The 13,601-nt window shown below is 45.6% G+C and overlaps 1 protein-coding gene across 5 annotated transcripts in view; it reads left to right on the top strand.

The window, feature by feature from the left end:
• The window catches only part of IQSEC2 (IQ motif and Sec7 domain ArfGEF 2), a 322,858-nt gene that overhangs the window by 107,221 nt on the left and 202,036 nt on the right, over positions 1-13,601 (top strand). For 4 of the 5 annotated variants that reach the window (XM_063936555.1, XM_063936556.1, XM_063936561.1 and 1 more), the window contains exon 2: positions 2,419-2,448. In XM_063936555.1, coding sequence (XP_063792625.1) covers positions 2,419-2,448 — 30 coding nt within the window. Of the gene's footprint in view, positions 1-2,418; positions 2,449-13,601 lie in introns of those variants that run through there. The other variant, XM_063936559.1, reaches the window with a different exon arrangement.

The raw sequence follows: 13,601 nt of genomic DNA, 5'->3' as shown, positions 1-13,601 counted from the left end.
CATATGCAATGATTGATAAATGGCTCCCAGAGGGGATAGGTGTTAAGGGACTGTCCCTAACCCCTATCGGTGACGCTAACCCTAATAGCAATACTAATCCTAAGCCTTCTGGAAATCTTGCCATTATGACAGTGTTGACATCTCCGATATCTGGCAGGTGTCGACATTATGTCCATATCGACATAATCCTATATCCACATAACACGTTAAATGGTGACATGGGTATATTTACTAAAGTGCTGATTTATAGAGGTGGAGATGTTGCCATGGCAACCAATCAGATTCTACTTATGTATCTAGCACCTTCTATAAGTTAATAGCTCGAACCGCACTGGTTGCTATGGGCAACATCTCCACTCCTGTTAACCCGCACTTTAGTAAATATACCCCATAGTGACTATATAACATTTTTTTTGCGAAGAATAAAATTATGAAGTTATTGTAGTATTTTTGACAGGGGGATGGGAATGACTGGTGTGTTTGGTATTTTTTGTTTTTTTCCTTTATCCCCCCCACCCCCACCCCTGTACCCATTTTTAATATATGCAGATTTCTTGTTTATTGAGGAGGTATGCTTATTCATCTCTCTGAGGTTTGATTTTAGGACGCTAGGTGTAACCCTCCGTAGGGCTGTGTACATACTACATAGTTATCATGCGTAATAATAATAATTGTCAGGCGGTGCTAGAAAGGACTGTGGGAACTTGAGGGGGTACAGGCACTTGCATGGAGAACTGGAGGGGTGAACTGGAGGGGTACATGCACTGTTATAAGGCATCCAAAGCCAACTGGAGGCATCGGGCGCGTCTCCCTGTAAAAGCTGGATAACGGCGAATGGCAGACATTTCATTGTAGAGTTTTTAATGAACTGCGGAAGACCAACCTTAATGGAGCTCACTTTTAAAATATGCAGAACACGTGTGGGTAACATGTTCTATATGAGAATTATACAGTGTACGGAAAATACAGTGAATATAACAAAAGTACTTTTGTCGTGTACTTTCATCCACTATAAGCTGCATGATTCACAAACTATTGGCTTTCTTTTTAATATTTTATTTGAAACTATTGTGTCTTCTGCTGTGCAGCGTTTATACAGATATTTAGACCACATGTTAAAGTTTGGAAACCTTCAAGTCATTCAGTACTGTATAAAAATACTGTGCTTATGAATGCTGACAGTTCAAGGACTTTGTGCATATAAATGTATTTACTTGTATGGTGGGTTTATAATGCTCTTACTTTGCACTTGAAAGACATGTTCAAAACCGTACACTGAATAATAGGGACAGGGGGAGAAATGGGTGTTAATAGAAGGGCCAATGGGAGTAGACTACTCATTTGTACCAAGGGAAGTATTAGAACTTACTGACGTGGCCTATAGTTTCTTAGATGTCTATATACAAAAGTTGCAGATGGAACGTAGACGCGTTTTACGGAGCCTGTTTTTTTTTGGGGGGGGGGGGGGGGTCTATGAGGGGTCCTTCTTGGCTTAGCTTCTGGTTTAGGTTTGTCCATTCGGAGCCTTGATGTTCGAGCTGAAGTAATTATGTCTTTGTCATAAGTTGGTATGTGCCCCTGCTGCACTCATTATAGCCTGTGGCCATGTTATAGTGCAATTAATAGGATCCACCGGGCTTTAGGCAGATAATCTGGTCTTGCATCATTGCCTAATATTTACCTATATTTTGAGATGGGGATGTTAAAATCAGGGGTTCTTGTAGACCGTGTGTTCCGATAAAGAGTTAAGCATTCTTATTTCAAAATGGAGCATCATTTGAACTTGTACACAAAATGGGAAGGTTCCCAGAGAACATAATTGCTTCAGAACCTATATACTGAGTTCAATTTATCATGTTATAACTGTAATGTTAAAGTTTTGTGTGGCATTACTGCATTTTTTGGGTGCACACAGTGGAGGCAGCCATTTTGGTGTTCACTATGACATCTGTGAGGCAAAGTGAACCAATAGGCTCTGACATAAAATGGCTGCCTCTGCTGTGTGTAGGCCAGAGGTTCCCAAATGCGGTTTGAAACCTTTGGTGTAGGCCACAGTTGCCTTTTAATGGCGGAAATGACACACACAGCTCTCCATACCCCCAGTCGATGCTCCCTCTAAAACTGGGTTGGGTTTACATGCTAGATTCCCCATTGACCAGGCTTCTCTGGCAGTGACCTGCATATACAGTACTTGAAGCTAGATGGACTGTGTTGGGTGTGTTTAGAACTGAAGCTAATGTGACTGATGTGTTAGTTTAGTGTACAGTAACATATGGAGCTAGGAGGATTTCTGAATCCTCCATACACAAGATACACAAGCCTTGCATGCCGGTTTATATCCCTGTCCTCCACTCATCTCTTATACCTGACCATGTCATGTCCATATATGTCATTTGTTTATCATTTTGTGTGTTACAGGTCTGACGGAGAGAACTCCAGGACGGTGAGGTGAGCTTGTATCTTAATCATACATGTTATTCCTGTCTGCTTGGGCTTTATGAGCTGGGGTGTTGTGTAATAATATAGACTGTGGTGGTGGGGGGGGTGATCTGTACTGTTGAGTAGAGTAAAATATGACGCTCTGCGTTATCCAGCCTCCTCTGATTTTAGTAGGCTCTATTGAGTGACGTCCAACTCCTCGCATTCTCTGGCAGCCCAGCAGGGACACGGGTTGGCTTTAAACATGAAATAGATGTTTGCTGTATCTTCTAAGTGTGTAATCGTCATCTCTAGTGGTTCTGTTGTTGTGCACACTAGTGAAATTAATAAAGTGTACTGTATCCGGTCCTGCGTTCTTACTACGTTAACCACCGTCTTAGCTGGCTGCCCAGTACTGCTGCTGTGTAGACCCTGTTCCTCTGTTCGCACATACGGTATCTCACTAGAGCATAACTTTGCAATGTGTGCTCAATATAACCTGACGTGTTAGGTTTGCTGCTATTCTAGGCATAGGTTGATGCTTTTTATACTAAACGGGGGAAAAAGTAAAAACATTGACGTATGATTTAAACCATGGGACAGATGCTAAATGGTACTCCAGCCAATCAGCTCCTAGCTGTCATTTACAAACACATGGCAGGAGCTGATTGTCTGGAGCACCATTTAACATCAGTAACAAGTGATAACAGGAATAAATCTCCCCCTAAATCTGTGTCACTGGCTCCTGGTAATGTAGCACCTGCTGAAAATGTATCTGACCAAGGTCTGCACGCCCCAAGGAGACTAGTTCCTCAAGCCACTCTGTACTTCTTCCCGGACTTCCATGCAGGCAGGGAATGGTGAATTACTCCTTTTTACTCCTTTCTACTGGCTCTTTCTTATCACTGCTTTTATACCAGGCCTCTTTCAACAGGTGGACTTCATTATGCCGCCGGCCGGGATACCGGCGACTAGCATACTGGCGCTGGGATCCTGACTGCCGGCATGCCGACACATATTCTCCCTCTTAGGGGTCCACGACCCCCCCAGAGGGAGAATAAATAGCACGTGCGCCCGCAATGGGCTCATTAGCGCTCGCCCAGCTGTCTGTATGCCTGCGGTTGGGATCCCAGCACCGGTATGCTTCCCCCAGGATCCCGGCCGCCGGCCACTCATACTGCACCCTTCAACGGGTGTTCTTCAGTATGCCGCCGGCCGGCATCCCGGCGACCAGCATACCAGCGCCGGGATCCTGACCGCCGGTATGCCGACACATCTTCTCCATCTTGGGAGTCAACGACCCCCCTCGAGGGAGAATAAATTGCGTGGCGCGCGTAGCGAGCCCGCAAGGGGCTCATTAATGCTCGCCCAGCTGTCGGTATGCTGTCGGTCAGGAGCCAAGCGCCGGTATGCTGGCCCCTGGGATCCCGTCCGTCGGCCACTCATACTACACCCCTTTCAACGGTGGTGTTCTTATTTTAGGAGTCCGTTCTTCTGCATGTTCAAGAGTAGCGGTGTTACGATACAGGCCTCCATCAATGCACCATTGGCACTTGCAGCGGCCTATGGCAGGGGCAGTATCTCCACCTGAACATGGCGTCTGCGGAAGTGACAATCTGTGAGAACGCAGCCCGCTTGCAGTGACACACTCTCCCGTAACACGCCCTCAGACCAATTTTTTATTTTATCTTTTGCGTTCCCTACACACCACCTCCCTGGCAATGCCCAGGAGCACCCATCACTTTGCCTCTCCCAGTTCTAAGTTCCAGCTTCCCCGTACGCAATAGCGCATTTGTGCATACACCCGGGGTAATGTATGAGCCATAGGAGTTTCCAGGACATTTCGCACATATACAGTAGAAAATAATCGCTCAGCTACGCAAGCTTCGGCCCTGCGTGTAGTCAGCGTCCTCCTCTGGACCAGGACCTGGGTGAGACTGTAACGGTCAGTGAGTAGTGTGCACAGTTGTGTCACTGGTCAGCTGCCCTCTCAGGTGGAGCGGTCAGTACACACTCCCAGTGACACGTGTCTTAAGGTGGGTACACACTAATAGATATATCTGCAGATCAATTGATCTGCAGATATATCTATGGACGGATCGAGCAGTGTGTTCAGCATACACACTGCCCGATCCGTCGGGGACTGACGTCATGAACTGGGCGGGCGTGTACACACACCCGCCCAGTTCAGCTGTCAATCACCGCCGTCCGCCGCAGCATGTGTACGCGTACACACACAGCGACGCGCCAATATATCGGTAGATATATTGGTGTCGGCTGTGCTGTGCGGCCGACGTGATACGTCTGTGAACGACTGAGTTCACAGACGTATCGGCCGTACACACTGGCCGACGGTCCCGCGATATATCGGCCGTTCAAGAGAACGGCCAATATATCGACCAGTGTGTACGGGCCTTTACCCAGTCAGTCAGTCAGTTTTTCAGCACATGACAGGGTTCAGATCATGGCAGTTCATGTGCAAGGTACAGTAGTGGTAATGAGGTACAGTACAAGGTTCCAGGGGACTAGTGTACCATGGGCAGTATGATGGCATACCACTTAGTATTACAGGTTGAGTATCCCATATCCAAATATTCCGAAATACGGACTTTTTTGAGTGAGAGTGAGATAGTGAAACCTTTGTTTTTTGATGGCTCAATGTACACAAACTTTGTTTAATACACAAAGTTATTAAAAATATTGTATTAAATGACCTTTAGGCTGTGTGTATAAGGTGTATATGAAACATAAATGAATTGTGTGAATGTAGACACATTTTGTTTAATGCACAAAGTTATAAAAAATATTGTCTAAAATGACCTTCAGGCTGTGTGTATAAGGTGTATATGAAACATAAATGCATTCTGTGCTTAGATTTAGGTCCCATCACCATGATATATCATTATGGTATGTAATTATTCCAAAATACGGAAAAATCCCATATCCAAAATACCTCTGGTCCCAAGCATTTTGGATAAGGGATACTCAACCTGTACTGCCTCAAGGTATTAGGGATTGAGTTTGTGTTCTCTCTCTGTGTTTCTGCCAACACTCCAAAAACATACTGGTTGGTTAAATGGCTGCTGACCAAATACACTTTTGTGTGTGTGTGTGTGTATGCTTTGTTTGTTAGGGAATTAAGGGGAACATTTACTAAGCAGTGATAAAAGTGGAGAAGTGAGCCAGTGGAGAAGTTGTCCATGGCAACCAATCAGCTGCTCTGTATATTTTGATAGTATGCAAATAATAAATGTTACGTCAATGCTGATTGGTTGCCATGGGCAATTTCTCCACTGGCTCACTTCTCCACTTTTATCACTGCTTAGTAAATATCCCCCTTAGACTGTAAGCTCCAGTGGCGAGAAGTGACCAATACAAATGAGAAGTTTTTGTACAGCGCTGCCTAAATTGGTGGCACTATATAAATAAATGATAGTAATAAGGGGTCACTTGATTTTCAGGGTCACTTTTTATGGAATAGACGGCATATGAAAATGCTTTCTCTTATTAGAACTTCATTGCTGGGACATGCGGCTTTCCCTGCTGTTATTGGGCTGTCTTGTTTGTATGAAGTGACGGCTATAAGGCAGAGATGTGATAGGGAAATGCTGTGTCTCAGTGTAGGTTTCCATCATGGGTGATGTACCCGGGTGTGGTTCATCAAATCGACAGTGTCTAGGTCGACAATGTTTAGGTCGACCACTATAGGTCGACAGTCACTAGGTCGACATGGATGGAAGGTCGACAGGGTTTCTAGGTTGACATGTGCTAGGTCGACAGGTCTAAAGGTCGACATGAGGATTTTTTTTTTTTTGGGTGTCGTTTTCTTCGTAGAGTGACCGGGATCCCAAATTAGTGCACCGCGTCCCCTCGCATGGCTCGCTTCGCTTGCCATGCTTCGGGCATGGTGCCTTCGCTCCGCTACCGCTTCGCTCGGCACACTTTACCGTTCCAATCGTAGTCCACGTGGATCGTTAAGTATGAAAAAATTCAAAAAAAGAAAAAAAAATGTGAAACTCATGTCTACCTTTAGACCTGTCGACCTAGCACACGTCGACCTAGAAACCCTGTCGGCCTTCCATCCATGTCGACCTAGTGCCTGTCGACCTATAGTGGTCGACCTAAACATTGTCGACCTAGACACTGTCGATCTTCAGACCGGATCCCGATGTACCCAGTATGCACAAAGTAATGTATTTCATGGAAAGCAAGGAGGGGCTACCGGGATACATGCGTGTGCTGTTTTCAGTGTAAGAAGCGGTCTTGTGCCTCCATGTGACTTTAAGGATCTTACTAGCTGCAGATGGTGAGAGGGTTTTGTGTCACACGTTAAGACTTCGGTATGAATCACAGCGTCAGGTTTTGCTTAGTGACGATATGAAGGCTGGCAGCAGGGAAACAACACGTTAGGAGATGGCAGCTACCCATTGTAGTGCCCGCTGTCTGACTGGCTTTTCTTTCTGAGGCTGCTTACAAACGGAAGGGAGGGGTGATTGGGGGTCAGGCACCCTCCTGACTGTTTTTTTTTTTTTTTTTTGTCCGCCCCTTCATCTCCCCTCCTACTTGTGATCTGCACTGTGAAACTTTTATCAGACCACTTCAGGCCAAGCTCACAAAAGTGGTCTTGGAAGGAGCTCTGACTGTGTTTTCAGTGGTTTTTCCATTATCTAATGGAGCTAGCAATCTATTTATAGTCACGTCTGCATGTAATGGCTGCTGTGCTGCTCTAGAAGTGACTGCTGCAAATGACAAATTAAACATCCTTTTGCTGGAGCACCGCCAATGTTATGTTTTCAGATAACACCTTGCCCTGTATGTCTACTAGTAATCCCCCCCCCCCCCCCCTCGTGTACTGTATATTGCCCCTCTTGTGTACTTTACTTTCCTGCTCGATGTATGTTTAGCGATGACCACTGAGGAGCTCTTGCGGCTGCCTGCTGTGTGTATATAAGTCATTACTGGGGCTGATTTATAACCAGCTGAAAAGCTTATTACGGGCAAACACAAGGTTCCTAGGGAGGCAGTAGCATAACCTTAGGTGCCCCAGCCAGTAACGACAATGAAAAATCCTGCAAAAGGTAATCTGACTATTAATATATAGCCGTAAACTAAATCGGAACAGAACAATTGTTGGCCCTTAGCCACCCAGCAAAACTGTGTGTGTAAATAACTTTGTGCACCTACTGCAAATTATCTTTGACTGGAGTTGTAAACTGTTTTTGGACTACCCTGATAAGTCTTTGGGGGGAATTCAGTTAGCTGTGGTAATTTTCGGCGGACTAATTGATCCCCGGTGCTATTCAATTAGCCCCAAAGGCAGCTTGCAGGCTGCTCAGGCTCGAAAAGAGATTCCCGATAAATGGCCCATTTTCGGGTGGTGCTATTAACACACAGGGCCGGTAACTTATGAGGGGAATTTAATTGATATTGCTACCCAATCTCCCGTCTAAAGTTACAGAAGATCTCAGGGGCCGTATTCAATTGATGCTGTTTTATCGAGATCGCGCCCATTAGTTTATGCTTTACGCAGTAAAACTAATGGGTGCGATCGCAAAATGTTACGTTTGGGTGCCCAAACAGGTCACTTTTCTCTCATTTCAGCTCGCCAGCACGGGGGGCTGTGAGCTGAAATGTTCCTCCCCGCGGCTCAGCACGCCCGAATGGAGCAACTATTGAATTGCTCTGTTGGGCACCATCTAGTGGTGGCCGTTTGGAGAAACAACCGATTTCCCCCCTATGTGTTGACGCCTGTTAACAGTTCAGTTAACTGGTGAGAAAAAGGGGCTCTGATTTAATAGCCCGGGCGTTAAAGCCCAAGGCTACCAGCCTTTTTCACCCCAGGTAAAATAATGGGGTTAATTGAATTGTCTGGAACCAATAAATCCGCCACCTGACATGAAGTGTTATATAATAAATCAGAATTACTTAGGCTGGTGCGGTACTTAAAATGTGCATGTTTCAGTCACTAAAGTCACATGATCTGTGGGATTTACGTATCGGTCGCGTGTGTCTATCTACAAGGCACATCCGATTACCTGCACGCAGTCCTAGAACTGAATTTCCCTAGCTTACGTAAGACGGTCACATAAATAATCATGTTTAGTATTCTGTAGTCATTAGACATTCTGCGGACGGAGTGAGCCTGCTAAATGCTTTTCACACCTTATGTCGGGTTCAGTATGATTTACCGATGGACACAATACCGACGGTCATAATCCCGACAGCCATTGACCTACAGTCAAAATACAGACACTGTCAAAATACCGTCATTCATTATGTCGACATGTTCAAAATGCCGACGTAGGCAGAATGCCGCCATTTTAAATGCCGACATGTCAAAATACTGACATGAGTTTTTCGGGGGGGGGGGGGGGGGGAGGTGTTGCGTCAGTGTCGATATAGTTTGCCATGGACACTGAGTGTACTGCGTCCCCTCGCATAGTTTGCCATGCTTCGGGCACGGTGCCTCACTGCGCTCGGCACGCTATTATATTCCCCCTCCAGGTTCCACTGGAATGGTAAAATATGAACAAGTCTGTTTTTGGACAGAAATTCTTTAAAAATGCATGTCTGCATCTCAAATGTCTGTATTCTGACTATGTCGGCATTTTGAACATGTCTGCATAATGAATATCGATATTTTGATTGTCTGTCAATGGCTGTCGGGATTACGACCGTCTGTAAATCAACTGCCACCCCTTACGTCAGCTGTCCGCAGCCTTTAAACGGTTATAGTTACATAAAAAAAAAAAATGGGTTACCACACCAATTCACGGGCGCTTCACAGGGTTTGGTCTGGTAGTTGGACTCTTGCAAAGGATCTAGTGTTGTGTATACCTAGACAGAGAATACATACATAGTGTAACACTGTTTAAAAATATGTGATAGGAATTGGTGTTCTAGCGTGAACCCGTACCAGATAGATTGGTCTACATGAAGTAGACAAAATCACTTGTCTTAGACTCAAAAACGTCAGATCACAGCCAGAAAATCTCCCCTTCTGATCTTCATCAAATGGGGTCTCCCTCCACATGAACTCAAAGCAATGTCATATGTAATGAAAGAGGATCCAATAGTGTAATAACGTAAAAACAATTTAATGCAATATTAAAATGGGACAGGTGGACTCTCACCGATTTTGTAGGTCTAACAAGTAGACAAAAGTGCATGCAAAACAATCAGGCGTCCCCAGAAAGTAAAGTTGCCAGCAAGGGAGTCCTCCACATGTACCCAGGATACCGTTCACCAACGCGTTTCGATAACAGCTTGTTATCTTCCTCAAGGTGTCACACCTTGAGGAAGATAACAAGCTGTTATCGAAACGCGTTGGTGAACGGTATCCTGGGTACATGTGGAGGACTCCCTTGCTGGCAACTTTACTTTCTGGGGACGCCTGATTGTTTTGCATGCACTTTTGTCTACTTGTTAGACCTACAAAATCGGTGAGAGTCCACCTGTCCCATTTTAATATTGCATTAAATTGTTTTTACGTTATTACACTATTGGATCCTCTTTCATTACATATGACATTGCTTTGAGTTCATGTGGAGGGAGACCCCATTTGATGAAGATCAGAAGGGGAGATTTTCTGGCTGTGATCTGACGTTTTTGAGTCTAAGACAAGTGATTTTGTCTACTTCATGTAGACCAATCTATCTGGTACGGGTTCACGCTAGAACACCAATTCCTATCACATATTTTTAAACAGTGTTACACTATGTATGTATTCTCTGTCTAGGTATACACAACACTAGATCCTTTGCAAGAGTCCAACTACCAGACCAAACCCTGTGAAGCGCCCGTGAATTGGTGTGGTAACCCATTTTTTTCTGCACATTTCTATAGTGTGGGTGACACTATTTACCACTATATCCAGGCTGCTTATCTTTTTGGCGCATGAGTGTAGGATCAAAACCATTGTTTAAACTTCGGTTATAGTTACATATTGCCTCTATAGACTTTATTCAGTCAACTTTATATACTGAAAGTCTTAAACGCGAGCAACCTGTGTGACTCTTAAGATAGTTTGGAACAGAACGTCTGGTAGAGCATGCTGTGAGTTGTAGGTCCACAACACCGAGAGAGCGCTACAAGTCTGTTGCCTTGCCATGTGACAAAAGAAAAGCAGAGAAATGTTACTTTCTGCATGAAGTGTGACTTTACTGGTGCAATGTGTCACCTGTGTAAATGATCCTCTGCAGTCATATAGTGTGTTGTTCCGCAGCCACCAGTCCTTGCGATAATGTATAGGCTGCTCTGTTACCGTCTACCAAGGTCCTTTCTAATGTCTGCAGTCTTTCATTTAAACCTTGATAGAAACACTTTGCTGGAAATGGAAACCGCACAGATGGTGATCCCTCAGCTTATATATGTGAAACCGGCTTTGTGATGATTATGGCTTTCTCCGGGTTCCCCAGTCCTCTGCGCCTATGTCTGCTGTGAGGAGACGAAGGCTGCGGGTTGCTATGTGAAGCTCTGTAGGAGAGATGGGTGTTGCTGAGAACGGTGAAAGACAAATGGAAGAAGACGAGGTGCGATTTCATAGTCCTACTGATAATTGGCTGTGGGGGGTGTTGCCCCCTGTGTTGTAGTGCTGCATTGGGAGTGCGAGACCTGGTCATACACACTTCTAGAGGTATACCTACACACATGCAGTAGAACTGTGTTTGGAAAATGTGCTTGTGAAGGTACAAAGTGACATTGAAATATCTGGCACTATCGCCATGGGCAACCAGGGAGAAGCCTTTGGGTTTTCTAACGGAGATTCCTCATCCTACGAGCATAGGATATACCCTTCTCCCGTGTGGGTTTACAAAATATACATTAAACTATCCGTACATTGGGCCTGATTCAGAGGCAGTCACAGTGCCGACGCAGCAGAGACCCTTTTCAGTGACTGAACTGCCAGGCAACGCAAGTGTAGCTGCCGCCCACTAGTGAACAGAGACGCCCACCAGCGTCATCTCAACATGCTCAGCCACTGTGTACTCCATCGCAGGTGTGAAGAACATCAACTCCCAGAGTGCCTCCGTGGTCACGCAAAAAGGCCGCGGGTGCTGCAACACTGGTGCCATGTTTTATGCTGACAGGATTGCAGTCGCACGCTGAGATACGCCCTGAAAGCAGAGACGACAGAGACACTCCCCGTTACCTCCCCCAAACGGATTCTTCCTGTCAGTCACCCTGCGACTGATTCCTCGCAGCGAGCAGCATCACAAGGGTACCTTGATGCATGCCCACTGTGGTCACGAGAAATGCGCTGTCTGCCAGCAATCGCACTATTGTGACGCCATTGAAATTGTGGCCGCCACTGAAGCAGGCCCATCGTTGCTTTAGGAATGTGGGCTGTTTTTTTCCTCCCAGCAACTACTAATATTAGAGGTTCGTTCACCCATTTATAACATAACAACCAATACACCCCAACCAGTGGTAATTATTACTACACCTCACTGGCGATGGCTGCATTGATCACACGGGTGGGAGACGTTGCACGGTTTCAGCCTCCATACAAAGGATATCACCGCAGTGAGCCTCTCGTCATTATAGTCCTAGGTTCAACCATCTGCACATACCAAAGGCATTGCTGCAATCGTTCACCAGAACATCACAGATAAAGTAATGAAATTGCTGCAGTTAGTGTACGGAGGGGGTGGGGGAGTAGATGAGGGGAGGACCAATAAGTTTATTTGGAAAACCATTATACTGTATCTAGAAATGTGTGATTTTTATGTGGCCTTTTCATTAGCAAATCTACAGCCGTTTACAGCATGCTTTGAGGATAGCAGAATGGAGAGCATTACCAAATGACAGATTCCAATGCTCTACAATGACAAGTTTCTAAGTACTACCAGTGTTTGTAGTCCTTTCTCTATGGCATGGAATGGACACAACTGTCCTCCTCTCTGCAGCTCCTGTACAAATTATCTTCATAACTACTAGGGCAGTGGTTCCCAAACGTTCTTAACTTGTGGAGTCCTAGAGTATCAGCATAAATTAATACATTGGGGCAGATGTATTAAGCCTGGAGAAGGGATAAAGCAGTGGTAAGTGCAAGATGATAACGTACCAGTCAATCAGCTCCTAACTGTCATTTCTCATACGTCCTAGAGGATGCTGGGGTCACTATTAGAACCATGGGGTATAGATGGGATCCGCAGGAGACATGGGCACTTTAAGACTTTGAAAGGGTGTGAACTGGCTCCTCCCTCTATGCCCCTTCTTTAGACTCCAGTTTTAGAATTGTGCCCAGGCAGACTGGATGCACTCTGAGGAGCTCTACTGAGTTTCTCTGAAAAAGACTTTTGTTGGGTTTTTTATTTTCAGGGAGACTGCTGGCAACAGTCTCCCTGCTTCGTGGGACTAAGGGGAGAGAAGTTATGACCTACTTCCAGTGAGTTCAAAGGCTCTGCTTCTGGCTACAGGACACCATTACCTCCTGAGGGTTTTATTGCTAGGTAAGCCTAGATGCTCGTTACCAGAGCCCGCCGTCACCCCCCTTGCAGAGCCAGAAGTCGGCATGTCTGAGGCTGAAGGCTCTTCCCAGGAGGAGACTGTATTAGGGACACAAACGGCTGTGGGAGTGATCCTGTCGGCACCGTCGACGCCGGATTGGATAAATGTGTTCAACGCCTTGAATGCTAATGTGACTCTTATTAGTAAGAGGCTAGATAAGTCTGAGTCTCAGACCCAGGCATGGAAGAAATCTGTAGAAGATATGTTATTGCAAAGTCAGGTCCCCTCAGGGTCACAGAAACGTACGTTGGCCCAGTTGGCAGACACTGATACCGACACGGACTCCGATTCCAGTGTCGACTATAGCGATTCCAGATTAGATCCAAAATTGGCATTCAGTACATGATTGTGGCGGTTAAAGAGGTACTACATATCACTGAGGACCCGGCTGTCCCTGATAAAAGGGTCTGTATGTATAAGGAAAGGAAACCTGAGGTAACGTTTCCTCCCTCTCTTGAACTCAACACGCTATTTGAAAAACTCTGGGAAGCTCCTGACAAAAAGTTTCAGATTCTCAAAAGAATTACGGTAGCTTATTCATTTCCCTCGGCGGATAGGGAAAAGTGGGAGTCACCCCCCCACCGTGGACAAGGCCCTGTCACGTTAGTCTAAAAAGGTGGCACTCCCGTCACCTGACACTGCGGCCCTTAAGGATCCTGCGGATCGTAAAC

This window comes from Pseudophryne corroboree, chromosome 8, assembly GCF_028390025.1.
Source record: "Pseudophryne corroboree isolate aPseCor3 chromosome 8, aPseCor3.hap2, whole genome shotgun sequence".
NCBI lineage: Eukaryota > Metazoa > Chordata > Amphibia > Anura > Myobatrachidae > Pseudophryne > Pseudophryne corroboree.
Note: the sequence above shows the minus strand (reverse complement) of the source record. Positions and strands in the feature narration are given on the sequence as shown.